General features: G+C 36.6%; 1 protein-coding gene across 3 annotated transcripts in view; it reads right to left on the bottom strand.

Moving 5' to 3' along the window:
- Grid2 (glutamate ionotropic receptor delta type subunit 2) overlaps positions 1-25,761 on the bottom strand; it is a 1,042,163-nt gene that overhangs the window by 256,108 nt on the left and 760,294 nt on the right. For all 3 annotated transcript variants that reach the window (XM_070022289.1, XM_070022287.1, XM_070022288.1), the window contains one exon: positions 14,681-14,878. In XM_070022289.1, the coding sequence (XP_069878390.1) occupies positions 14,681-14,878 (198 nt within the window). The remainder of the gene's footprint in view (positions 1-14,680; positions 14,879-25,761) is intronic.

Here is a 25,761-nt window from a genome sequence, read left to right as displayed (position 1 = left end):
GGCTGTGAGTAAAGCTGTGGGAAGCCCTGCCACACAAATACAAACTCTAGGAAATGCCAAACATCTTCTAGTTATTTTTACTTCTTTTTTATACTCTTATGAAATGGCATAGACATTTATTTCATAGCTTTTGGATACCAAGATAAAGAAACAAAGCCAGGAATTTAACATGCACAGTGGAATATCAAACCCAGTTAAATCTACTTTTTTTTAGTAGAAATGCTCTTCAGAAATAATTTAGCAAAAGTTGAACAAGTGTGTGTGTGTCCACACATGTACAAGGGTCTTGTCTATTTATTACTATCCAAGGCTAAACATCTATATTTATTTTCACTTAATCCTTAAAATGAGCTATGAATTGTGTGGGTTTTCTTTGCCATCTCAATGGTGAAGAAATAAAAACTTGGGGAATTTGGTTTACTTTTTTTTCTATGTTAATGAATACAGAGGTTAAGCTGGGTACTTGTGGCTCACTCTTCTTATCCTACTGAAGCAGGAGGCTGAGATCTGAGTATCACAGTTTGAAGTCAGCCAGGACAGAAAAGTCCGAGAGACTTCATGTCCAACCAACTAGCAAATGGTGGCCCAGGGGTATGGCTTAAATGGTAGAGTAACAGCTCTGAGCAAATAAGTGACGAGTGCAAGCCATTGGCACAAATAAAACACACTAACACTAACAACAACAACAACAACAATGCAGAGGGCAGTACTGAAACAGCTTTTTTTTTTTTTTGCTTCAAAGTTTGTACTTTTACCTGGGCACTGGTGGCTCACACCTGTAACCATAGCTGCTCAGGAGGCTGAGATCTGAGGACCACCATTTGAAGCCAGTCCAGGCAGAAAAGTCCATGAGACTCTTAAATCGCCAATTAACCACTCCCAAACCAGAAGTGGAGCTGTTACAGAGCATTAACCTTGAGCAAAAAGAGCTCAGAGACAAAGCCCAGGCCGAGTTCAAGCCCCATGACAACAACAACAACAACAACAACAACAAAAGGAAAAGAAAAGGAAAGGAAAAAAGAAAAGAAAAGTTAGTACTTTTGTGAGCTTGACCTCCTGATTGGTCATTTTTCCAAAATACCACTCACTTTCTGAAAGAATCATTGGAGGAAGTTAGGGCAACTGGTAATGTTTTTTCTTAAAAGACAAAACCAAAATTAGACCAAAAAATTGTAGTTTAAGCCGGGTGCCAGTGGCTCATGCTTGTAATCTTAGTTACTCAGGAGGCTGAGATTTGAGGATCTGGGTTCAAAGCCAACCCTGGGCAGGAAAGTCCCTGAGACTCCTATCTCCAATAAACCACCAGAAAACTGAAGTGGCACTGTGGCTCAAGTGGTAGAGCGCTAGCCTTGAGCTGAAGAGTTGAGGGACAGCACCCAGGCCCAGAGTTCAAGCCCCAGAAAAGTTCATATTATCATATGAACTGTAAGATTAGAATTATTAACTGAAGTGTATTAAACATAATGTTAAATGAAAATGGACTTGTAAATAAATAATGTCTATTGTTTTTTAAGCTCATATATTTCATAGGCAGATATTGGAAATTGGTCCTCTTCAGATATAACCTGGATTCTCAGCTCTCTACTTCTATCTTTTCTAGGCTTCCTTTTATCTATTTGGGAAATGAATGTAACTATTTATTATCGCTATTGTGTGAGATGACCCATTTATCTTGATCTTAATGGTGAATAAATAACTCTCTGAGACTCAATTAAAGACTTAAAAGCTACATATACTGTTCTCCTGACAGTAAAATGCCAAAGATCAGTAATTTCCTAATTGAGGCACTAGTGACCCAAAGCACTTAATAACTCAGCCCAAGCCAGAAAATTCTACCTACAGAGAAAGTTGCTGACACTGTGTTGAGTTAATACATGTGGGATGTTCATAAATATTTTGTTAACAAATAATTGTTTCACATTTAAGTGATTATACTTTGGAACAGTTACCCAACTGATTTTTTAATAATGGATACTTCCAGCAGCCAAGAATGAATTTGTATACTGAAATAAGAGTATCTAAGGATTTATTTATTTAAAGAAGAGGAACAGGATATTTTGTGTGTCTTTTTTTTTTTTTTGCTGTTTTTTTTTTTTATTGTGAAAATACCATACAGAGGGGTTACAATTACATGGGCAAGGTAATGAGTACATTTCTTATCAAGCATTGTTGTATGCAGTTAAAATATCAGTAAATAAAACAATAACTTGCCACATATCTACATAGAAATTCTTAAATTCTGGTTCACTTTCAACACATGGTGGTTTTGTTCTCAAGGATATTTATCATCTTCCCTGTAGAGGGCATATCAGAATCATATATTGAACATTTCAAACTGCAGAGGTCTACACACAAACATCCAATGCACACACACCACACATATGATGCATACACAAACATATAAAGTTTTCTGTCTGAATTTTAGCAGATGTGTGTGACCGATGAGTACGCGATTATCAGCATTTACATTAGCGATCCACAATGGAGCAGGAAAAAAAAAAAAAAAAAAACCAGCGACCACTGATTCAGAAAGCTGGTCCTAAGACTTCCTACATATCTCTAGATGTAATCAGAAATGGTTACCAATAATTAATGATTTCAATCTTTCTTATTTTTCTCTTTGATCAACTTACTTGTGTACTTTCAAATCTTTGCTTTCATAAAACCTTTCATCTTTCCCCTAGCCACTCCAGCTTTTGGGAAATTACCTTTACTGTTGTTTTATGAACATAGAATATATAAAGATTAAAATTCACACTACTTCCCAATTTATGGCTAATACTCAACCTTTTTTTGAACCATTTTTATAAAAGAGGTGCTTCTTTCTCACTGAAGGTCAACTCCACTCAGTGAACTTATCAGTCTTTTTCCATTTCAAATTTTCAGATACTTTTTCTTGCCTCATGTATGTGACACCATACTGTTTGCTGGATTCAAAGACTCTTTAGTTCTTTCTCACTAAAATAAGAGCAAAGAAGGAAAAAGTCTTTCCCACTTCTATTCTGTATGACCCCAGTCTGACTTTAGCAAATGTCTTTTTTTCTCTTTTTAGTGTCCATTTCATCTAAAGGTCAGTCCTGATTTTCACACATTCCAGACACTCTGACATTCCTTTTCATTTTCCTGTTTTCACCTTTCTAGTCTTTGGAATATTTCTTTTTCTTGCCAAGTATCCTTACCTTACATGAAATATATTGGCCAATGATGATTCAGAGACTTTTGTTTTTTGTTTTTTGTCAGTTGTGGGGCTTGAACTCTGGGCCTGGGCGCTGTCCCTCAGCTCTTCAGCTCAAGGTAAGCGCTCTACCACTTGAGCTACAGTGCCACTTCCTCAGAAGACTTTTTTATGCTTATATCACTCATGAAAACAGTACTTCAGAATCTTTTTCACTACTGCATCCCAGGGAGTCCGGTAAGTGCTTATCTGATTTGGCTTCTTAGTGGTATTTGATGGTGATTGTGCTTTTCCTTTGGAATTTGGAGTCTGTGCTGATTTATTCAACTATCTAATGGATATTTCTATAAATATTTCAAATGTACCTCAGATTTGAGTTGGGTAAGACTATTCTTCTGAAATTCAATTCTACTTGGTCTTCCAACGTCTCCTTCAGTGGACACCCTTTCTTTCATGAAACTCACCAGCTTTATGAATAATCTGTGGTTGTTGGTTTTACTTACAACTTCTCTCAGTTGCTCTATTTTCAGCTCTCATCGTTTTATTCCTGCACTCCAGTTCCTTATGTATCTATTCAAATTCTACCTTTCTTTCCCCCCAATCTCTGCTGCAGCCATTGTAATCTTTCTTTCTGTGAAGCAACCCAGACCTGTTGAACTATCAGGTTCTATCTGAATTGATCAGAGGGAAAAGATTAAAATATTGAATATGATCTGCATATATTCAGATAGATTATTCCCAACACACTTAATGCTGTTCTTCATAAGAACTAAATTTCTTGGCAGGTTTTTAATAACTATTATTTGATATTTCGTGGTCTTCAACCAGAGTTAAGTGGTAAGATTCCATGTTTACTTGGATAAGAGTAATTTTTGATGAAAGGCTAAAGAAAGGAGAAAATGAGAGAAGAAAGGAAAAATGTGAAGGAAGTGCGGAAGGACGAAAGGAAGGAAGCAAGAGATTCAAATAAATATTATCATCTGTCAGTTAATGATACACGATTATGAATATCTCAGCACTTCCGGTTGCCGGTGTGAACAGTGAATGGAGTGGAACCGGGGATATTTAGAAAATTTTTAAAAAGAAAACATCTAGGGCTGGGGCGTGGCTCTGTGTTGGGGGCTGTTGCTCTGTACCATCATTAAGCATTAGTGGGTGTGGCTCAGCATTAGCGAGAGGCTCAGTGTTAGAGAGCACGGCTCAAGCTACAGCATCTGCTTAGCTAGGTCAAGGCCCAGAGTTAAACCCCCAGTAGCACAAAAATAATCCTTCTAAAGTTCAGATTTTAGTGTCAAGAATTATTATGACCTTCTTATATTATCATTCTATACTTCTTAATATGTGAAGAGAACTATATTTAAGTTTTGACTTTCATTCCAATATATCTTTCCAAGGAAGTATGATATGAAAATTATTCATAGGAGAAACCAACCACTACATAATAGGAAAAAGGAAAAAAAAGATCAAAATGTCAAACAAATCACAAAACATTAATTTTCTCAAGGTCAATATTTTATGTACTTCTTTGCAAGAAAAGTAGACATGTTTTAATATATCCCTGTTATAGGTTATTTCAGATTCAATTAAAAACCAACATACTGTCCATTAATTTTCAAATGTACTGCAGGAATTGAATAATCTCTCAGCAGAACAAATGAAAATGCTGTTAAGGTAATTAATATTCTGACCTCCAGATGAGACTTAATAATCCCAGCACATATTTACTTTTAAATAAAATTATTTGTAAGACCCTTGTAAGAATAACACGAACATGGTTACAGCCTGGCACAGGGTAAAGCAGGTAGCCCAGTGACACCATGTTCTAAGGGGATATACAAGTATGTTACCACTAGAGCTATTAGCTACCTGTTATACTGCTTACTCTGCATCAAGCACTTTTTAATTATCAATTCAATTTATCTTCACAAACACCCTAGGAGTTAAAATCTTTGACTGTCTCCATTTCTTATCCTACAGATAACAAACAAAAGATAGATTTTCCTACTTAAGCTCTGGAGAAGCATCAGAGCCAAGATTCCAGGTTATCTGCAGAGTCAATGTGATGTAGATAAAACTACTCTCCCCTCCCCCCACCAATAATTAGCTCACTACCTCAGAATTGTTTTCTAGAGGAATTCATAGTTTCTTTGATGATTTGAAAGGGTTCCTTCACTGAGTCTCCTCTCCTTACTTTTGTTCCACTTTCCTTATCTAGCTATCTACCTCTTGGAAAATAGATCTATGTTCCTATATGTTTGCTCCTTTTATGTGTTCCTCACAATTTCAGATATGTCTTAGGTCTCAACAACTACATACTGAAAGCCAAATGAGAAGCCAGATCTCGGTTATTTATATTGCAGGAATTATTCTGTATCCTTCTTAAAATGAATACCGTTCCTGCAATTCCCAAGAAATAATACTGTATTTTGAGGAAACAAATCATCCAAAATAGTTTTGCAGTCCTGCAGAGACTTTTCCTGGTTTACAAGAGAGGTCATCTGAAGGCTGATGGGTAGAGCATACAGAAGCAATCTGTTTCTGAAATACCCGCCTACAAATGCACATTTCAAATCAAAGATAAGGAGAAGATTGAGTGGGTTTTTATTGTAACTTGTAGTGAAAGTTTTAATCATTCTAGAATGAGATTATAAATGTTTGCAGATTTTTTGGCTTTTTTTGCCTTTTTTTTTAGTCAGAAATCTTTTTTAAATAAGTTTTTTTATTGTGAAAATACTGTACAGAGGGGTTACAGTTACATGAGCAAGGTAATGAGTACATTCTTTATCAAGCATTGTTGCCTCCTCCTTTGTTTTTCCCCTACCATCCCTTCCCATCTCCTTAACTACATTCCCCGCATGCCCCGGCATCCCCCCCCCTCCCCCATTCCCGCCTAAGTTGTAAAGTTCATTTTTCAACATAGGGTCTTGTACATCTCATTGTTGCAATGGGTCCACCTGTATCCCTATTTAAACATTTTGTTTTTTTCACTTCCCCTCCCCAAATTATACCAACATCAAATACAGTGAAAACAGGGGTTATACCATGGGGGAGGGACACACAAAACAACAACAAAAAATCACATGGTACCTTAGAAACAATAGCAAGCAAGAAAAAAAATAACCACTTGTGTCCCTATCTTGGGGTTCATTTCACTTAACATCATCTTATGCAGTCAGAAAAATCTTTACTTATTTTAAAGTCTATCATTAGAACATTGTCACAAATTTTGAAGAGGAAACTTAGAACCGTCATGACATTAAACAATAGAAGTTGGAAGGATCCAAATGACAGCCAAGGGAAAAAAAAGGTAATTGTTTTCAAGGCATGGTTTTGCTTCCAAATATTCATTCTGAATATTAAATATGTTTTCAAAAGGTCCTTGAAGGGTGTTTTGTTTTTCTATTGGAGGGGGTTGCTAGAAGGGAGGGAATAATGACAGTTTCCCATGTGGTTTGGATGTTGTTCTCAAGGATGTTTCTATTCCTCTTCAATATTAAATCAACCTTTTTATTTGTAAAGTACTCAACATTACAAAGACATAAGGAAAGATGGGGTTCTTCTTTTATTAAATCAGCTCTATTTCTAACCTAAAATATACTCTGAACTTCTTGCACATGGGGACCTATTTTTCTGTGTTTATAATTTTCAGCCTACTCTAGATTTTTATTTAATTGAAAGTTTGCATTCTAAAGAAAAGTGACTAGGCACTCCAATCACAATACCTGACTCTTATTGCCTATGGAATCAAACAAAATTCCCTGGTTGGACTGTCCTTTAAATTTTGTGTAGGATAGGCTCACAAATATGCACTCCCTTTTCGTATTTGGAAGTTATTTTATTCATTAAATTTCTCCTAAACCATGGCTTGAGATGGATGAAGATCTAGGTAATAGATGGCATTTCAATACCCATCAGTAGATTTCAGGATTTATATATCCTCCAGTTATGAGATTTTTCTCATCATAATCCCAGTTTTTATATCACCATGGCTTTGACTGATGCAGTAGTCCATTAATTTATCACCGATAGCCTACCAAGACTTTTTAATTCTATATATATTTTCCTGAAATTTTGCCTGCCCTTTCCTATAAGTTCTCCTTCAAATCCAAGAACCACTCCTGGGCAGCACCATTCTCTTTGGCAAATATTCACTATCTGTTCTTTAGCTTTGGTCTAAGACTTACTTATTCACCACTTATTTGTGCTTGCCATCTATTAGACCAAGTGCTTAATGACTCAAGTCCTTTATCTGATTGAAGTGCTCCTTGCAGTTTGCCATGCCTGCCAATTAAATATCACCTGCAAATTTAGAAAATTGCCCTACAACCATTCACTGAACGTTGACATCTGCATAATTTATTTCCCTTTTGAGAGCTTTCTTTACTCTTTTCCTTCATCAGTGTTAAAAATCTTTCTCTAACCTCAACCAATATTTCAGGCCATTTCTGTTTGTATACACCAAGTTTGTATGATCTACATCATACTCAGCTCCATCCTATACACATATCCAGTGGATTAATTGTGAATACTTAATATTCAGACATGCAAATATTTTCCGATGACAACATTTATCTTTTGTGCCTCCTGCCTGGCCTATACTGATACACAAAGAATTGAGCAAAACACACACAAATAATATGGCAATGGGCTGAACAAGAGAGCTGCAACTCCAAGAAATGGTATTTGGGACAATTCAAGGCTAGTTTGGACTCCATAGGGTCCTTTGTGATGGACAGTTTTGAGTGGCAGGTGGTGGTTTTAAAACAGTTTTCCAATTACACATGTCCATTCCCACAACGTATTCTGTTATGATATTAATCACATGAAACCTTAATTAGAAATCCCTCTGGAACTTTCACTTAAGTAAAATTTAAGTGACATTCACTTAAGCCAAGTGCAGTATTTTGCATGTGCCATTAGAGGTTACTTTATCCTGCTGAGTAAGCACCCTTGCCATAGGAACAGGACACCCATTTGTATGGTCATTGGAACATTTCATCAGGAGTCTTCAGGTGTTTCTTAGGCAAGGGCTAGGATGATCGTACCCTTGGCTAAAGGAACCACAGACCCAACTCTATTTCATTGCTTCCTTTACTTTCTCTGAATTACTAACCTGTTGATTTTAGCATATTGGTTGTTTTCTCAAATGTATTATTTATATTAACCTTCTATTGCTGCTTGGTTTACTTTATACATTCCTGTTTTCCTTTTCTGGTGATTGAAAAGCCATTTGTCTTTTTTCTTTCTGATTTCAGTCTATCCTTAGACCCAAGTTAGTTGCCTGGCCTTGGGCTGGCCTGGCCCCCGCCCCGCCCTCGCCCCGCCCTCGCCCCGCCCTCGCCCCGCCCTCGCCCCGCCCTCGCCCCGCCCTCGCCCTCTCTATTTTATGTTTGCTAAGTAAGTGTTCTATTACTTGAGCCATGCCTTGGGCCTTCTTGTTGTTTTTATTTGTTTCAGATAGAGTCATGTGCCACCCACATAGCCGGAATTATAGGAGCACACCAACATATCTAGCTCAACCTCAGCTATCATTTTAAATGAAAAATCATGTTTCCCCCTTCTGTAAAAACCTTTTTATAATTTTCACTGACTACTTAATAAAAGCTGCTTTATTCTGAAACAAGCTCTTTATATTGTTGCCTCTCCCAGTCATGCTCATCCTCAAAACCAGCTCAAATGTCTCCTCATCTGTGGAGTCTTGTCCACCCTTCAGGTAGGCAATGCTACTCTGACCCTGAGTTGTCCTAACACCTTGTAGGTTAGACTCCATGTGGCCTTCATCACACTGTGTTTTAATATTTGCTTTATACATTTGTTTCCCATAAACACTGTGAGATTTTTTTTAAGGCAGGAATAATATCTTCCATTTCTTTCTATCGATAATGCTAGGCACAGTGCCCAGAATATGCATTCAGAATGCATGGGATGAATGGATAGAGGGTATTCTGAAGTGCACTTGGCTTCCAAAGTAAACAATTTTCTGCTTCTAAACAAGGTGCTATGCAAAATATAATCCCCCCCACACCACCCACTCTCTCATTTCAAGAGGGTTTTTTGAAAAGATGTGGAATATGTGTGCTCAGAAGACGAGACTACCAAGAGATAGGAGTACTTCAAAAGCACTATGGAAAAAAAAAGTGACAATTTTGCTGGGGTTGAAAATTTACAAAGAAAAATAAAGTCTGTCTAGATAGAGTTGCAAGTGATCCAGATAGATCATGAAGACATGATAGATAATGCAAAAGTTTTATTTTTTATTTTTTATTTTTTTTTATTTTTTTTGCGGGGGGAGGGGTCTGGTCATGGGGCCTGGGCACTGTCCCTCAGCTCTTCAGCTCAAGGCTAGCGCTCTACCACTTGAGCCACAGTGCCACTTTTGGCTTTTTTCTTTTTGCTTATGTGGTGCTGAGGAATCGAACCCAGGGCCTCAGGCATGCAAGGCAAGCGCTCTACCACTGAGCCACCTTCCCAGCCCCAAAAGTTTTATTTTTTTTTATTTTTAGAAGGGACAGGTCTTTTACAAAATAAGTGCAATTTGGGGGAAGTTTTAAAATGTAGATTTTTTTGGTAACATTCCTGGCATTTCTCCATGTAATTTTCATTTTCAACTTCTGCCCAACCCAGAATCCAACCTTTTCAATGGTTCAGGTTTTAAAAACACCTAAGCTGAACTCATTCTGTGTATCACTGTCTTTTTTGGGGGGGGAGGGGTTCGGTCTTGGGGCCTGAACTCTGGGCCTGGGAACTGTCCCTCAGCTCTTCAGCTCAAGGCTAGCACGCTACCACTTGAGCCACAGTGCCACTTCCAGCTTTTTTTCTTTTTAGCGTATGTGGTGCTGAGGAATTGAACCCAGGGCCTCATGCATGCAAGGCAAGCACTCTACCACTGAGCCACCTTCCCAGCCCCTGTATCATTGTCTTTACTGTCCTGTAGCTTAGATTATGAAAATTAGTTGCAGAAGAAAATCATCTCATCACTCTGTTTCTCTCTGTAACTAGTGAAGGGCTCAGAAATCACCTGGATTCTATGCCATACTGCCTGGGTATAACATGTGAATGGCTTACAATTTAGTTCAGTGGTCATGGAAGCCTACTTACCCTCTGACTGTTTCATTGTCTGCACCATTGGGGTAATAGTAGCACCTACCTGAGTATGAGGAGTTGATCAATGCAAAACACAAAAGACTGTGTCAGCAAGAGTGGACTTTACGTAGATGCCACTAATTTTTGTTTGATTTTAAACTATGTTTTTTTAATTTTTCTTAAAAATTTCTTTGTGGTACTCAAATAATTTTCAGCATTGCCAATTTATGCAGGTATCTGACATATGTGGCTCTAATTTAATGATGTGCTATTTTTTAAATGAAATATAGATTAGAAACTAATTCAATGAACATATATGAACATAAACACACACTGTATGTATAACATCATTGTATGTGTAATATATCATAGGTTTTTTGGATACCAATCAATTTATTATAACATGCATGCATACACAAATATATGGATAAGTATGATAACATATATTCTAGCATGTTAGTTGCTAAGCAAATGATGATATGAAATACACACCTATGCATATGTATATAATACATATATTCTAGAATTGTAGTTACTAATCAAATGATTGGGACTAACTGATCATATTTAATATGCTTTTTTATACTATTCAATGTTCCACTCCATTACCATGATAATTATTTCCCCTTGGGGAACACTCTCCCGGGTTTACTCTTGGAGATTTTCACAGAGCCGTTCCTACCCCCAGCGCTGGATGTGGGCCTGCAGTGCCGGCCTGACCGTGGGAGCAACCCCTCTTCTTGGATCCAAGGATTTCAGTCAGAGCCAATGTGTATTCAATCTGAGGCTCTGATTTAGAACTGTTGGTAAAAGAGAACTGGTGTTTATATTGGGATAGAGGAGAGACTGAAATCTAAGCCTGGAGCTGCTGAAAGTTCCCTTATTGCCAAGAAAGGAGCGGGGCTGAATCCAAATGGAGAGACAGGGAGAGCAAGACCAAAGCCTGAGGAAATGAGACATCTCTCAGGCAGTTCAGTTTTGTGAACTTTACTTGAGACTTCAAAAGCATGGAAACTGTTTGGAATGGCCAGGCCGGGACTTAAATAAAAGATCAATACCTAGAAATTAAGGGAAAACCAGGAAGGCTGTGTTGACCTTAGCTACCAGGACACTGAGGTAAACTCAGTCCAGCGTCTGGCCTCCTGTAGTGGCATCCATCAGCCATGCTTAGGGTGACATGGCGTGTCGGTTGAGCTGACCACAGAAAGCATGGGAAGCCCTGACAATGTGAGACTGTCTAGGGCACACATTTCTTTTGTTTTGAACTTCCATGGTATAGGAATCCACTTTTACCACCCTGCTTATTGTCCACAGGCCTAGAATTTTGCCTGTTACCTTAGGCATTCAAGAGTTCAGTTTTAGGTTGATGGAAAAATGCAGCAGAGAGTGTAAATAGTTTCTTGTATCATTAGCGAGTTACATTAGGGTAACACTTTCGTTATGATTGATGAGCACATATTGAAGCATTCTTATGGACGGATAGTCTGTAATTTCTATGAGGGTTCACTATTTCTATGACTATTGGCAAATGCATAGGTCTGGTGAATCCAGATATTAAGCTGTAATGATGCTGTAGGCCTCAAGCAGATTTTTACTGCCTTCCACCCATTCACCTCACCTTTTGGGGGCTATTGTATTTGTTTTCATTCATTTTCTTCTTTCTACATTTTCCTATTGAAGTTAGTTAGCTATACAGAGGGGACTCATTTCGACATCTGTATACACATATAATGATCAGACTCACTTCTCTATCACTGTCCCTTGGCTCTGTTCCTTCCCTCCCCAAAACAGTCCCAACAAGTTTCATGGTTCCATTCCAATCATGCACACAGCACGTTTGCCCTCCTTCTACCCTCTGCATCCTCGTTCCTCTCTCCTGGTGGTATCCACACTCCAGACATGACCTGTTTTACATTCCTCTCCTTCATTTTTTAAAATGTACATTAATTGGTCAAAAAGGTTTCACCAGAGAATTTCATACATACATAAATAGCATTTAAAATAGCCTACTCATTTTTAAACTCCTTTATATCTCTAACATCCTGCTTAGAAAACTGACAGCCACTCCCCAGACATACAGTATTTCTTTTGATGCACTAGCTCATTCATATTTTTCTACATACAGCACTTGTTTTTTTCAAGCTCATCTTGATATTTCCATTAACTTTTCCAAAATTTTATTCAAGTCTACCTCCCTGATTACGGCCGTGCTTTCCTGATGTGAGGTTTTCTTTACTCTTATGTAATTGTCGACAAATTCATCAACCTTGATATGAATGTTTTAATATGCTCTGGTTCCTCACCTGGCCTTTCCAATCTCAGTAGTCACAGCATAGTGCAGAATAGCAGCAATGAAAAGTGTCAATCTTACATAAGCAATACCTTGATTGCTCAGCACTTTTTTATCCATCCTGATATAGCAGTCACTCTCATTTTTCTCTGTATCTATTCCAATCTTTACCCTCCACCCACAGACTTACATAATATCTGTAGCCATCACTGTCAGCAGACAGAGACATTTACCCATATTTTTGTGAACTTCGTGAAGACAAATTTAAATAAGTATAGCTAAGTAATTATAAATATACCTTGCCTATTCCCAGAATTAGATAACTACTTGTTAAGTGATCATGTTTATTCACCAATATGGCTCTGTGTGTGTGTGTGTGTGTGTGTGTGTGTGTGTGTGTGTGTGTGTGTGTGCTAATCCTGTGACCTAAACCCAGGGCCTGAACCATGATCCTCAGATCTCAGCATTCTGAGAAGCTAGGATTACAGGTGCGAGCCACTGGTACCTAGTGACAATGTGGCATTTAAAAAGAAATTAATGGTATACATTTTGCTTATAGATTATGATTTCATCAGGCACCCATATATACTGATAAAATGTTAACAGCATAAGTTTGACCAAACCGAGACCTTCAAAATGCTTTTATGCTATAGAAAATATTTTAAGTATATTTATTATTGTTAAATAGTTGTACAAAAGAGTTGCCATGCAGCAGAGCAGCTTAAGAATCTAGCGCATTTTGACCAATGTCATTCCTTTCCACATTCTCATCCACCCCTCCCCACCCACCCCTTCCTTCACTTTTCTTAGTTTCTAGGTTGTGTATTGAGTTTTTTGACATTTAACAAAGAAGTTTATGTCTAATCTTTTTATTTTTATTTTATTTTATTTTATTTTTATTTTTTTTTTGCCGGTCATGGGGCCTGAACTCTGGGTCTGGGTGCTGTCCCTCAGCTCTTCAGCTCAAGGCTAGCTCTCTACCACTGGAGCCACAGCGCCACTTCCGGCTTTTTCTGCTTATGTGGTACTGAGGAATCGAACCCAGGGCCTCATGCTTGCAAGGCATGCACTCTACCGCTGAGCTACCTTCCCAACCCCTATGTCTAATCTTGATTGTGTCACCCCTTCAACATTTTCATCCCCTTTCTACCCACCCCTTCCCTTATTTTTCTCCATTCTGTGGTATATGCAATGAATTACTGTGTGCATTCTGACCCCCCCCTTCATTCTTCTATCTTTCTTCTTTCCCTTGGCTCTACCCTCTTCTCTTTCAAGTACCCTTTCCCTGGTACCTATTTTATTGGGCTTTGACTTAGTCATTTATAATACTTGATAGGCAATGGACTCATTACATCACTCATGTAACTATAACCCCTCTGGACAGTATATTTATAATACAAATGCATATTAAAAATAATTATACTATTTGAGCTCTCCACAGAGTCTATTATACATCAGTTAATTCATTTGTAATCACTTGCATCCCACCCAGTGTGGTTACTTATAGATGTACGGGCATATTCTAGCTACCACAATGAGGGAAACCATGCAACTTGTGTTTCTCTTGGTCTGGCTTACTTCATCTAATGTATTTTTTTCCAAGTCTTTCCATTTCCTTACAAATGTACAATATCATTCCTTCTGATGCATGAGTAGATTTCCATTGTGTATATAAACCATGTTTTCTTGATCCATATGTTGATTCCATATCTTGACTATGGTAAACAATGAACATGGTTGTACCAGTAGCTTTAGTGTGGGCCTTGTTTGTGCTCTATTGGATAAATGGCCAGGAATGGAATTGCTGAGTCATAGGGTAGCTCTATGTTTAGTCTTTTAAGGACCCTCCATCCTGCTTTCTTCACATTTCTGACCATAAAGGAAATGTAAATCAAAACCACGCTGAAATTCCACCTCATTCTAGCTAGAATGGCCAATATCGAGAAAATTAACAACATCAAATGCTGCTGTGGATGTAGCTAAAAGAGAACTCTATTCCACAAACTTCACTAAGTGATACTGGGTAATAATTTTGTTTACATTCAACATCACAACGCACTGTTTTATATCAGGTTTTTAAAAATATGAAAATAGCATTCATTTAGGTATAAAATGAATAAATGAATCTTTACCTTAAAAACTAGCTCTCCTACGAGGCCATTCCATGTCCCATCCTCTTGAGGGCTTCCATACTTGTGGTCCGGAGCAACATAAATTTCATAGTTAAAACCCAGGTAGTTTGATAAGGCATCCAAAACGTCAATGGAGAAACCTTGGTATTTCTTCGGCTTACCCAAGACATTTTCAGATACCATCACAAAGGGCTCTTCCTATATGGAGATAAGAACAATCTTGATGTCAACCAATAAATATGCCTAAAAGGCATAATTAATTCTTGAAAAAAAATTACATATAAAATCCAAACATTGTTTTATACATTGAAAGAATTAACTTAAGGATATAATTTGTATATTATCCTGCCTCACATTGTTAAATAGTGTTCAATCACTCAATTTTTTTGTCTTCTTATGAAACTGTTGCCATATTAAAAAAATGGTTTCTTACCATCTTAGGACCAATCTAAGATTAATCAATAATACTATAATACATTATAATATCATATTATTATACATTTAATGTCTTTATATATCATAAAATTGTAATACCACCATAAGAAACTGTGGTTTTTCTGTTATCTATTTTTAAGTATTTTTGATTATTTATATAAAAATAACTAAAAGTGTTAATGACATAATCCATTTGAAACTCTTTGAAAAGACCAAATAGTTTAAAGCTGTATAATTTATCTAAAATATATAATAACATATTTAATGGCATTATTAGTTAAATTATTTTGTAACTAAGTTTATACTTATCACCTATAATTGAATGTGAAAACACACACCACAATCATAAGAAAATAAACCAGGCACCAGAGGGCTTGCCTGTAAGTTCAGCATGTGGTTGATATAGACTGGAGGATTATGAGATCAAGACCAGCCAGGGCTATAAATTGAGTTCTAGACCTTCTGCTTATATACTGGGAAATCATTTACTTATTATGAGCTATTTAATTTAAACTATTTAGCAAATGGTTCTCAGCCTCTACCTGACATTTTCTTTTTAAAGCCACAGAACTTTCGCTTTGAAAACTCACTCTTAAGAGAGTACAGTTGAGTTGAAACACACTATCTTATGACAGAAAATTAGAAAATATATTTTTTAAGAGAAATGGCGGCGGGGGGAGGAAGAGTGAAGCATTCTTGTTCTCTAAGCAGGAAATGAGACTTAAAGACTGTCAAAAAATCTATTTCTTAATTTCCTGAACTTATCAAAAATCTTTCAGCAGTAGTTATAATTTCAGATAACCATTCATACAGTATATAGTTCACCTACCTCTGTGAAGACTAAACTTATCTTTGGGCCTAAGCCAGAATTCCTATAGATATTTCTTTAAATCATTTTTCCTTAGAGAAACATAAAACAGCTTTCATTGAGATGTAAAATAATTCTTTGCTTTTGGCTTTTCACCAAAAACAACAATAAGATTCTTATAAAATCACTGCACCTGTTCTAGAAATAATGTCCATAATGAAACTCTTCTTTCCCTAAAACTCACCATGAATTTGAGTTGCTCAGGGCCAGCGTTTCATAAGGTATAGCCATGTCCTTTTTAAAAATGAAGGAAACAGACTGGGAAGGTGACTCAGTGGTAGAGTGCTTGCCTAGCATGCATGAAACCCTGGGTTCAATTCCTCAGTACAGAAAAGGCTGAAAATGGTGCTGTGGCTCAAGTGGTAAAGTACTAGCCTTGAGCAAAAGAAGTTCAGGGACAGTGAGTACCCAGGCCCTGAGTTCAAGCCTAGGATTGGCAAAAACAAAATGAAGCTGTTGAAGCATCTAGTTTCACTTTGGTTTACCCAGAAAGTCAGTGCAATATTTCATGTTCATCTATAACAATGTGGATCTTTTGTTATTCTCCAATATTTTGAGATATTTTTTCCACTTTAGCACTAGCACAATAATATGATCTGCAGTCTTGCTTCAGGAAAGGAAAAGTGATAGGTCTAAGTCGGACCGATGCAATGTTTGCAAGGTGATTGGCACAGCATTTCTTGTGGTCATTCCTACAACTTGCCCACTGGAATGATCACTCAACAGCTGTGCCCTCGAAATAATAGGCCCTTGAAGTGACATCATAAGTTTCAGGAATGAGATAGAATCTATGTCCCTAACACTTGTAATATTGTACTACATCAGGACTGCCTCTCAAGGATTAGAGAATTGTATGAGAAAAGAGAAATTCCTGTCTTTTCATGGTAAGCTATTGCTTTTCTTTGCTATAGTAATATTTGGTGCTAATATTTGGATGTTGAAAAGTTATGAATCAATATATAAATGTAGAAGAATTAATCAAAATTTGATACTTTGAGTTGTTTACTCTAAATGACATCATAATACAGGAAAGATGCAAGTTCAGTCTTATTATATGTATGATAAAAACCCATCTTGATGATTTCAATTTCTTTATATCTTTAAAGGTGAGTAAATAAGACTTTTAGACAATTGGAAGAATGTGTTACTCTTCACTTGGTTGTTTGAGCAAAATATAGAGCTAGTCAATGAGTATGCATTGTGAAAATATTCTGAAGTCCTGAGGTTATTAGACTCAGAATGATTTAAGCTATCCCAAACTTAACTTCAATTTCAGGAAGTACATAAATATGACCACAATGTTATATAAATAATCAGGTCTTAGATGTTTATCATGCTATAAGTAATAGTAACAAAAATAATTATCTATTTTTTCATTCTTCATTTCTAGATTATAAACCATTGGCAATGGTAATCCAACTCAAAGAAGATTCGTAAATGACATTGATTGATTCTCCTACCAATAATTTTGGGCAAAGGACATTCTCTACTTTCAAGAAGCTTCTTGAGAAGTGAACAAATGGGTTAAATTCAGCATTCATCTGACCGTCAGGGAACAGACTAAACTCCTGAGGCAAATAATGCTTAAAATAATTAAGATGTTAACTGTATTTCATAGTTCAATGTAAGATATGGCAAAATAATTTCCCAATGTATACTTTGAAATAAACTGTTAGTGATTTCACTTTAACTCCTCTCTTTAGAGTAATTATTTAATATCCTAAATTATTATGCTTGATTTTTGTACTACTTTGTCTTAAGAATGATTTTAATTCCATTTTTGTAAGGGCATACCTTTATAAATAGATCCCTTTCGCCAGTTTGTTGTCAAAATCTGTTCTTAGTAATGTCAACTAATTGATAAAAGGTACAGAATAGGAATGGTTATAGTAAGGTGCTTTTAAAGAGAGTTGATGAATTATTGATGAACATGCCTTTTAAATTTTATGCCCTAAATAAACCCTTATTGCATCCCATCATTTCTCATCTGGATCAATGGCTTTAAAGCTTTATTTTTAAGCTGTAATACAGATTGGATCACTATTTATGAATTCTAACTTTGGCCTGTTGTTCTCTTTGAAGACAACTAGCCAATATATCAGAGAGGCAAACACAGCAGCAGACATTAGATTAAAACTCTGGGAACTATAATAAAAGAGACACTTGTTTTTTCTCTGTGGCAATACTTAACTTGATTTAACAAAGGTAATATATATAGGTATATATATTTATATATACCTATTTCTAAAATTAATTGAAGCATTGAGTTTTCCATTTAACATCCATTGAGCAGCTACTGCATCAAGGTATTACATAAAATATAGTGGTATGGTAAAATCATGGGCACCACGTTCAAAAGAATTTTATAACCAGTAGGGGGAAATGAGAAGTCAATTTGCTCCCAAAATTCAAGTTAAAACAAAAGCAACAGATATGAGAACAACCACGCCAACCACCAAGACACACAGGACAACAGCAGAACTTACTATTTAAGGGTTTTCAAAGCTATACACTTTCTTAATAGATGAGATAACTAAGGTAAGACAAAGAATTTTAGCTCTAAGTTGCATAAGAGGTTATAGAAGAAGAAAGCAATAAAATATATCTTACATAAACTTCACTTCTCTAAACCTCATTTAAAAAATGTTTTGGATTAAAAGCCAAGACTATACAATTTGGCCTAACTTTTACCGCAGTGTAAGATAGTCCTAAACTCATAGAGGACCAGGAGATCAGGATGTTTGACACGATAAAAAAGGAAAAAAAAAAAAACGAGAAAAAAGAATCCAAAATTGCCTCACATTATTCTTTTAAGTAACTTCGGCATACAATGTTCCAAACAAAAATCAATGACAAGCTGGGGGCTGGGGGCTCACACCTGTAATCCTAGCTACTCAGGAGGTTGAGATCTGAGGATCATGGTTCAAAGCCAGCCTGGGCAGGCATATCTCCAATGAACCACCAGGAAACCAGATGTGGTGCTCTCGCTCAAGTGGTAGAGCGCTAGCCTTGAGCTGAAGAGCTGAGGGACAGCGCCCAGGCCCAGAGTTCAAGCCCCACGACCAACAAAAAAAAAAGAAAAAAGACAACAGATAAATAATGTTTCTGATAGTAGAACCAGCAGACACAATAAATCACATAAATATATTTCAAGAATTTAGATATTAGCATTTTCAAGTGCATATTTTAAATACTGTATTTTCTAATTTTAGGACATAATTGCTTTTGGGGGGGGGGGGTTTCTGGTCGTGCGGCCTGAACTCTGGGCCTGGGCACGGTCCCTCAGCTCTTCAGCTCAAAGCTAGCACTCTACCACTTGAGCCACAGCGCCACTTCCGGCTTTTTTTTCTTTTTGCTTATGTGGTGCTGAGGAATTGAACCCAGGGCCTCATGCATGCAAGGCAAGCACTCTACCACTGAGCTACCTTCCCAGCCTGACATAATAGCTTTTTAAAAAATTAATTGACAGGAAACAAGAAACTACATAAAGTATCAGCGCAGAGTTGAAAAAGAATCCTATAGAAATTTGACTATTAAAGGAGACGATTGCCAAAGAACTTAATGATTTATAGTTTAACAGTGTATAAACAGAAAAGGGAAGAATTAATGAGTTGTAATAAGTCAGAACTGAAAAAATAGAAAAAGGAAAATTCCAAAGCAAGAATAACCAGCGGGAAAACTAAAGAACACTACACCAATCATGTCATCTAAAGATCTAGGAGCTGTCACTCACTGCTTCTGGGCTTGCAATGTGTGGAAAACATTTTGCTCTATCTAGTAGTGTATAAATGTATTTACACACAGGTTAAAAGTGCCTTTTTTTGAATGACACATAAATATTGATTGAGTTTGCAGGAGTCCGTAACCTTGTCTGGGCAGTCCATCTGATTGCAGGTGAGCACTAATAAATATTGGGCATTAAACTGTATGTTCAAGAAGGTTAATAGTAATATTTTAATTTATCTTATTATTTTATTTTTATTCATGGGACCTGAATTCTGGGCCTGGGCACTGTCCCTCAGCTCTTCAGCTCAAGGCTAGCACTCTACCACTTAAGCCACAGCACCACTTCTGGCTTTTTCTGCTTACGTGGTGCTGAGGAATTGAACCCAGGGCCTCATGCATGCAAGGCAAGTACTCTACCACTGAGCCACCTTCCCAGCCCCCATAGTAATATTTTTGTAATAGCCTAAATCTGGAAATAAATGGGGAAGGGTGAATATGAATGAAATATTCCAAATGAATGTTTGAAAAGAGAATCATGAAATCCATTAAAATTGTTTTAAAAAGAGGAGAGGATGGATAAAAGTAAGACAAGGGAGTGAATTTAATCAAAGTTCATTGCATCATGTATAGAAATATCACAGTGAAACTCCTTTGTACAGATAATATATGCTAACAAAAATCCACATAAATAAATCTGAGAATAATCTAAAAATCCAAATGTCTATCAACAGGGAAAAGATAAGCACATTGTGGTATAGTGAGACAATGGAATACAAAATAGCTTAATATTGAAAATATTACAGTTATATATTATTATTATGAATAAAATTTAACAAGAATGATCAAAATGAAAATAATATCATAAAACAACAGAGTTTGGTTCTACCCATATAACATTCAAAACAAGAAAAATTTGGGTGATTTATGAATTCCCATCTTTATAGCAAGACAGAATGAAAAAAAATCAAGACAGTCATCAACCTGGTTGGTTTAGCTTTATGATAATGGGTAGAGAATAATCAGACAAAACACACCAGGGGCAGTAGCTTTTATGATAATGAAAATTTTCCCCTTTTGGTTCTGAGAAGTTAATGTATTAATTAATCACTTATGCATTTTTCCCACTACATATGCTATTTTGCAAAACAAAACAGAAAAAAAGTATGTTAAGTGGCACTAAATAATAAAAGACACTGAAGCTATATAAAGGTGGTCTTTTATCTGGTGTAACACTTTGGCAGAGGGAATGGATAATAAGAAAGTAATTGCAGGTATAGAGAGTGCATTGTGGTGTAAGAGAGGATTAGGCCTTTAGCAATAGCCCAAATGATTGAAGATTATAGCTCAGGTCTTTTTGACATGTATCTTCAAAGTTTGAGTTCATAGCTTTGAATCTTCTATGATGGGCACGGGGCGGGGGGTGGTGGTGGTGGTGCAGAGCAGAAATCATAATATCCTATTGTTAAAATTCATTTTCCAGCAATTAGTTTCAAAGAGTATTAATAGGACTTGAGTCTAAATTGGTGAAAACCTGTCTGCCGATTAAATGAAAACAAATTGCTGAGCACAATTTGCTGATCACTTGCATGACAGATTCTCTGAGCAAAAAGCCCCACAGCATCTGGAATAAACAAAGCTTTCACAAAACATCCCCAGTTCATCAATCTAAGTGCAGCATCATGAGGATCTGTAGACTTACTTGCAGAAAAGGGTTTTGCAGTAACTGGAAATTTTTATATTAGTAAGGATTTATTCCCATCACTTGTAGGGTTATTAGATAATAACTTCATAATTCTGAATTTGTATTCAGTCACTTAAAAATCTCATGTTAATTGGTGAGTTGATTTATAACACTGTTTGCAGCTTGCAACTTTCATAGTTCATGCCCATATTTTAGTAATATATAATGTTGCTGGCTACTAATAGGGTTTTTTTTAAAGAATCTGATATTTTTTGAGAGAGACAAGCTTAAAACTCTTCTGTGAAGGTTCTTTCCAGGCGTTATTCAGATGTTTTATTACGCCCGACTTTACAGAACTGCCTACATGGCCCAAAGTAGGAATGAGTCACTGGAAATTGCTTATAATTCTGTTCACAGATACAGCTCAAAGACATTAAAGAGAGAATGAGAATATTTCTTAATGGCTTGTTCAAAATGTTTTCCCATTACCCACATTCTTGGTTGACGCAAACAAAAGTTGTCTTTATGCATGGGGGGAGCCTATTGTACTCATGGATGACACATTCTACATTGCTATGTGCAGAATTAATGGCCACGATTCTCCTTGGGAAAACCTCATTATGTTTTATAGAGCATATATGAGTGTTAGAAATTGTTAAAGTTCACAAAGGCTGGAAGTATGGAATTTGTTAATAAAGCGATGACAAGTCATCAGGATAGGGAAAAAGGAACAGCTAGAAAAGAAGGCATATTCTAGGTATTATGAAGTAGAAAACTGAGCTCCATGAAGAGAAAAGCAGGTTATGAGGATGTGTACTAGAAAATCTTCTTTTAAAGGACTTGATTTTGCTGGAAAATTTTTATGTAGGAGCAAATATTTAGGATGGATTACACTACATGTACATGACATTCACAGTACATTTTGAAGTCTTTGATTTTTTTTTTACCAGACTATAAAATTCAACTACCAATGGACAAAAATCTCTCATCACTGTAACTGGCTATACACACATCTTACCTATTATTTGTGATTTCTATTTTGTAAGCAATTATTTAAATGTGAAAAATTACTTTAAACTGAATAAAGTATAAACATAGAGGCATCTAATAGATGTAAAATATTCAATAGCTAGAACATACAGTAAATCATGTAAAAGTTAAAAAATATCTTAGATCAAAACAATATTGGGTCAAAACAATATTGGGTCAAAACAATATTACTTAGAGGGAAAAGGTAGAGTTTCGGCAACTCATTTGGTCATTCAAAAGTGTGTTAATACCCAGCACATGCTAAGAATATGGTAGTAAGCAAAAACAGAAATAATAAAAACAATACTTCTCTACATATCTAGGGCTTCAGTCTGAGTAGGAATGACAGACAGTAGACAAAATAATTCTTATATAGATTATGAATTGACAAACACAAATACATGCACCTGCTGAGGTGTAAAGAAAAATTAAATAATGAGAATGAGGAGTAGATGAGAGAGGTCAGATTCCCTTCCTTATGTAACTGTAACCCCTCTCTATATTACTTTTACAATGCAATTTTTTTTTGTCAGTTGTGGAGCCTGAATTCTGGGCCTGGGCGCTGTCCCTCAGCTTTTTAGCTCAAGGCTAGCACTCTACCACTTGAGTCACAGCACCACTTCCAGCTTTTTCTGCTTATGTGGTACTGAGGAATTGAATCCAGGGCCCCTGGCATGCAAGGCAAGCACTCTACCACGGAGCCACCTTCCCAGCCCGGTGAGGGTTTTTTTTTCTTAACTGTTACTTACCATGAGAGGAGAAACTACTGGAGCAAGAAGCCAGATGGGCTCAGAGTGTAAGAGAGGTATATTTCAACACTTTCCTAAAAGGTGGCAGTTGTGACAGTTACTATTGACAACAGACTGAAGGAAGCAAAGAAGCAGCAAGGAGATCAATTAGGAATCTGCAATGCATCAGAAGTGAGCTAGTCATGACCTGGCTGTTAATGGATGGGAGGAGATGTAATCAGACTCTAGGTCTTTTTGGAGTCAGGGCTGAGGGAATTCACTGATATATTGGATGTGGGGTCATAAGTACTTACTGAGAGGTGATGCAATGCTATGCCATCACCTTCCTGGAGGCCCACCGCAGAGCTCTCTGCACTCAGATGACACTGGCTTCTAAGATTCACCTTGAAATGCCTTTTATTGAGAGTATGTATCATGGTAATTCTATTAGAGGAACTAAGACTTTGAATCAATAGATTAAAGTCTTCAAGGTGAATATTCAATATAGAATCAAAGAGATTGTATTGTAAAAACTTGCAGCACTAAGCACAAAATGAATACACATTGTAACTTAATAAAGGGAAATATTAAAATGGTGGTAATAGTACAGTTCACTGCTGTCCTTCTAGCTACTTGGGAGGCTGAGATCTGAGGACCATGGATTCAAGCCAGACAGGCCAGGAAAAGTCTGTGAGACTTTCATCTCCAAATAACCACAAAAATTGAGAAGTGCAGCACAAGCCTTGACCAAAAAAGCTCAAGGAAAGCATCCAGGCCCCAAGTTCAAGCCCCAGTACTGGCACATACAGACATGCATACACAGAAACACACACACATACACATACACACACCTCTGTCTAATTATGACTCAAAGTCATTTAAAGGGAGATGCTTATTTGTTAAAATTATCATTTAATTCAGAATCTCAGAAGCTTCCATTTTTAAAGGACAGAGTTTGATAGTAAATATTAAGGTGACATTTATTTTTGGTCTCTTGAAACACATTTGAGAAAGAAAAATTAGAATGAGAATTATTTTATTTATTGCTTATCAGATTAGCAAGGATGAAAGGGAGCGCTAACTTTTATCAGCAGCCTGGGAAGGCAGTTGGCTTTTGTATATACCTCTTACGTGACTCAAGACTGGTAATACTTTTTCAGGAAACAAATTCTCAATTAGAAAGAAAATGCCTCCACATGTTTGTATAATTTTATCTGGTGATTTTCCATGTAAAGAAATAATAAGTGAGTTTAAGTTTTTAAAACTATATATTTGCCTATTAGCCTTATGAGTGTGGCTTTAATTTCCTCCATTGTTAAAAGCAAAGAATTAACTAGTAAAACAGGAAACATTAGTAATGTTTTCAATGATTGATTATAGGTGAGTTTGTCATTAATTTTTGTTTTCTAAATTGTCTAAGTTTTTGACATTAAATGCAGAATATTTTTATTCACAATAGCTATGGATAAATGAGTCTAAAGGAAGAGGAGAAAAGCCAGAGTTGGACCAAAAATTATTTAGACTTTTCAAGGAAGTAATACAGTAAAGGTAATACAGAGGCAGTGATGGAACTCTGGAAGAAAAGAATCCAACCCAGAAATTAGGACTCGAGAAGGATCAGAGAGGATGAAAGAGAAACAGAAGGTGTCTTTGTAAGTAAAATTGCCCTGGATTCCTGTGGAATGGGAAGACCACAGGTATCAGGCCCATGATCATCCATTGCAAGTTGGAGACCTTGGAGACATTTTCGAAAGCTCTTTGTTTCTCTGGAGAGATTAGAGTGGAAGCCAAATTTCAGTGATTTCAGAGGGGAAAAGAGAACAATGAAACAGAGATAGTTAGCATGGAAGAATCACTCAAAAGAAAGGAAATATTACATCAGGGGAGGTTCAAGACCAAGAGTGTGGATTTCCTTCCTCAGGAGTTTTCAGGCTAAAGAAAGGAGCAAATGACACATAGTAGCAACAACGATAAAGTTACATATATATCTGATAATCCTCATCACATGACTTTCATTTGCTTGTTTTTAAAAAGTTTTCAAGCATTTTTATTGCCAAGTTATGAATGAAAGAACTGAAACTTGAAGAGAGAGAGAAATAGTACACTTGAAGTTATAAAGCTAGGTTGAAAAATAAAGGAAGCCTGAAATTTCAATCTTGCATTGTCTGATTACTAAATTCTATATACTTAGCCATTAATTAGTGTAGACTGGCTTTAATTAATTGACGAATTTAGACTGTCAGAGGATGAGCATGTGTGTGTAAATGTGGGTGAAGGAATAGAGAAACTACATGGTGATAAGACATGAAGAATTTGGGCTAGTCTTTGAACACATGGTAGTAATAAAATACTCCTTTTCAGACAGGCACCGTGGCTCCCAACTGTAATCCTAGCAACTCTGGAGGCGAAGCTGGCAGTCAAAGGTGAACCCTTGCAAAAGTTTACTAGATTTCATCTTAAATGTGGGAGATAGTAGCGTGGCGGGTGACCATCATCCCTGCTATGCAGAAAATGTTAGTAGGGGGATCAAGGTCTGGGGTGTCCCAAGCATAAATTTTAGAAAATCTATTAAATAAAACAAAGCCAAAAGGGCTGGAGGTGTAGCTTAATTGGT

The sequence above is a fragment of the Dipodomys merriami genome, unplaced genomic scaffold (assembly GCF_024711535.1).
Source record: "Dipodomys merriami isolate MVZ:Mamm:240054 unplaced genomic scaffold, mDipMer1.0.p SCAF_15, whole genome shotgun sequence".
In the NCBI taxonomy this organism is placed as follows: Eukaryota; Metazoa; Chordata; class Mammalia; order Rodentia; family Heteromyidae; genus Dipodomys; species Dipodomys merriami.
This window is presented reverse-complemented; position numbering and strand designations above follow the sequence as displayed.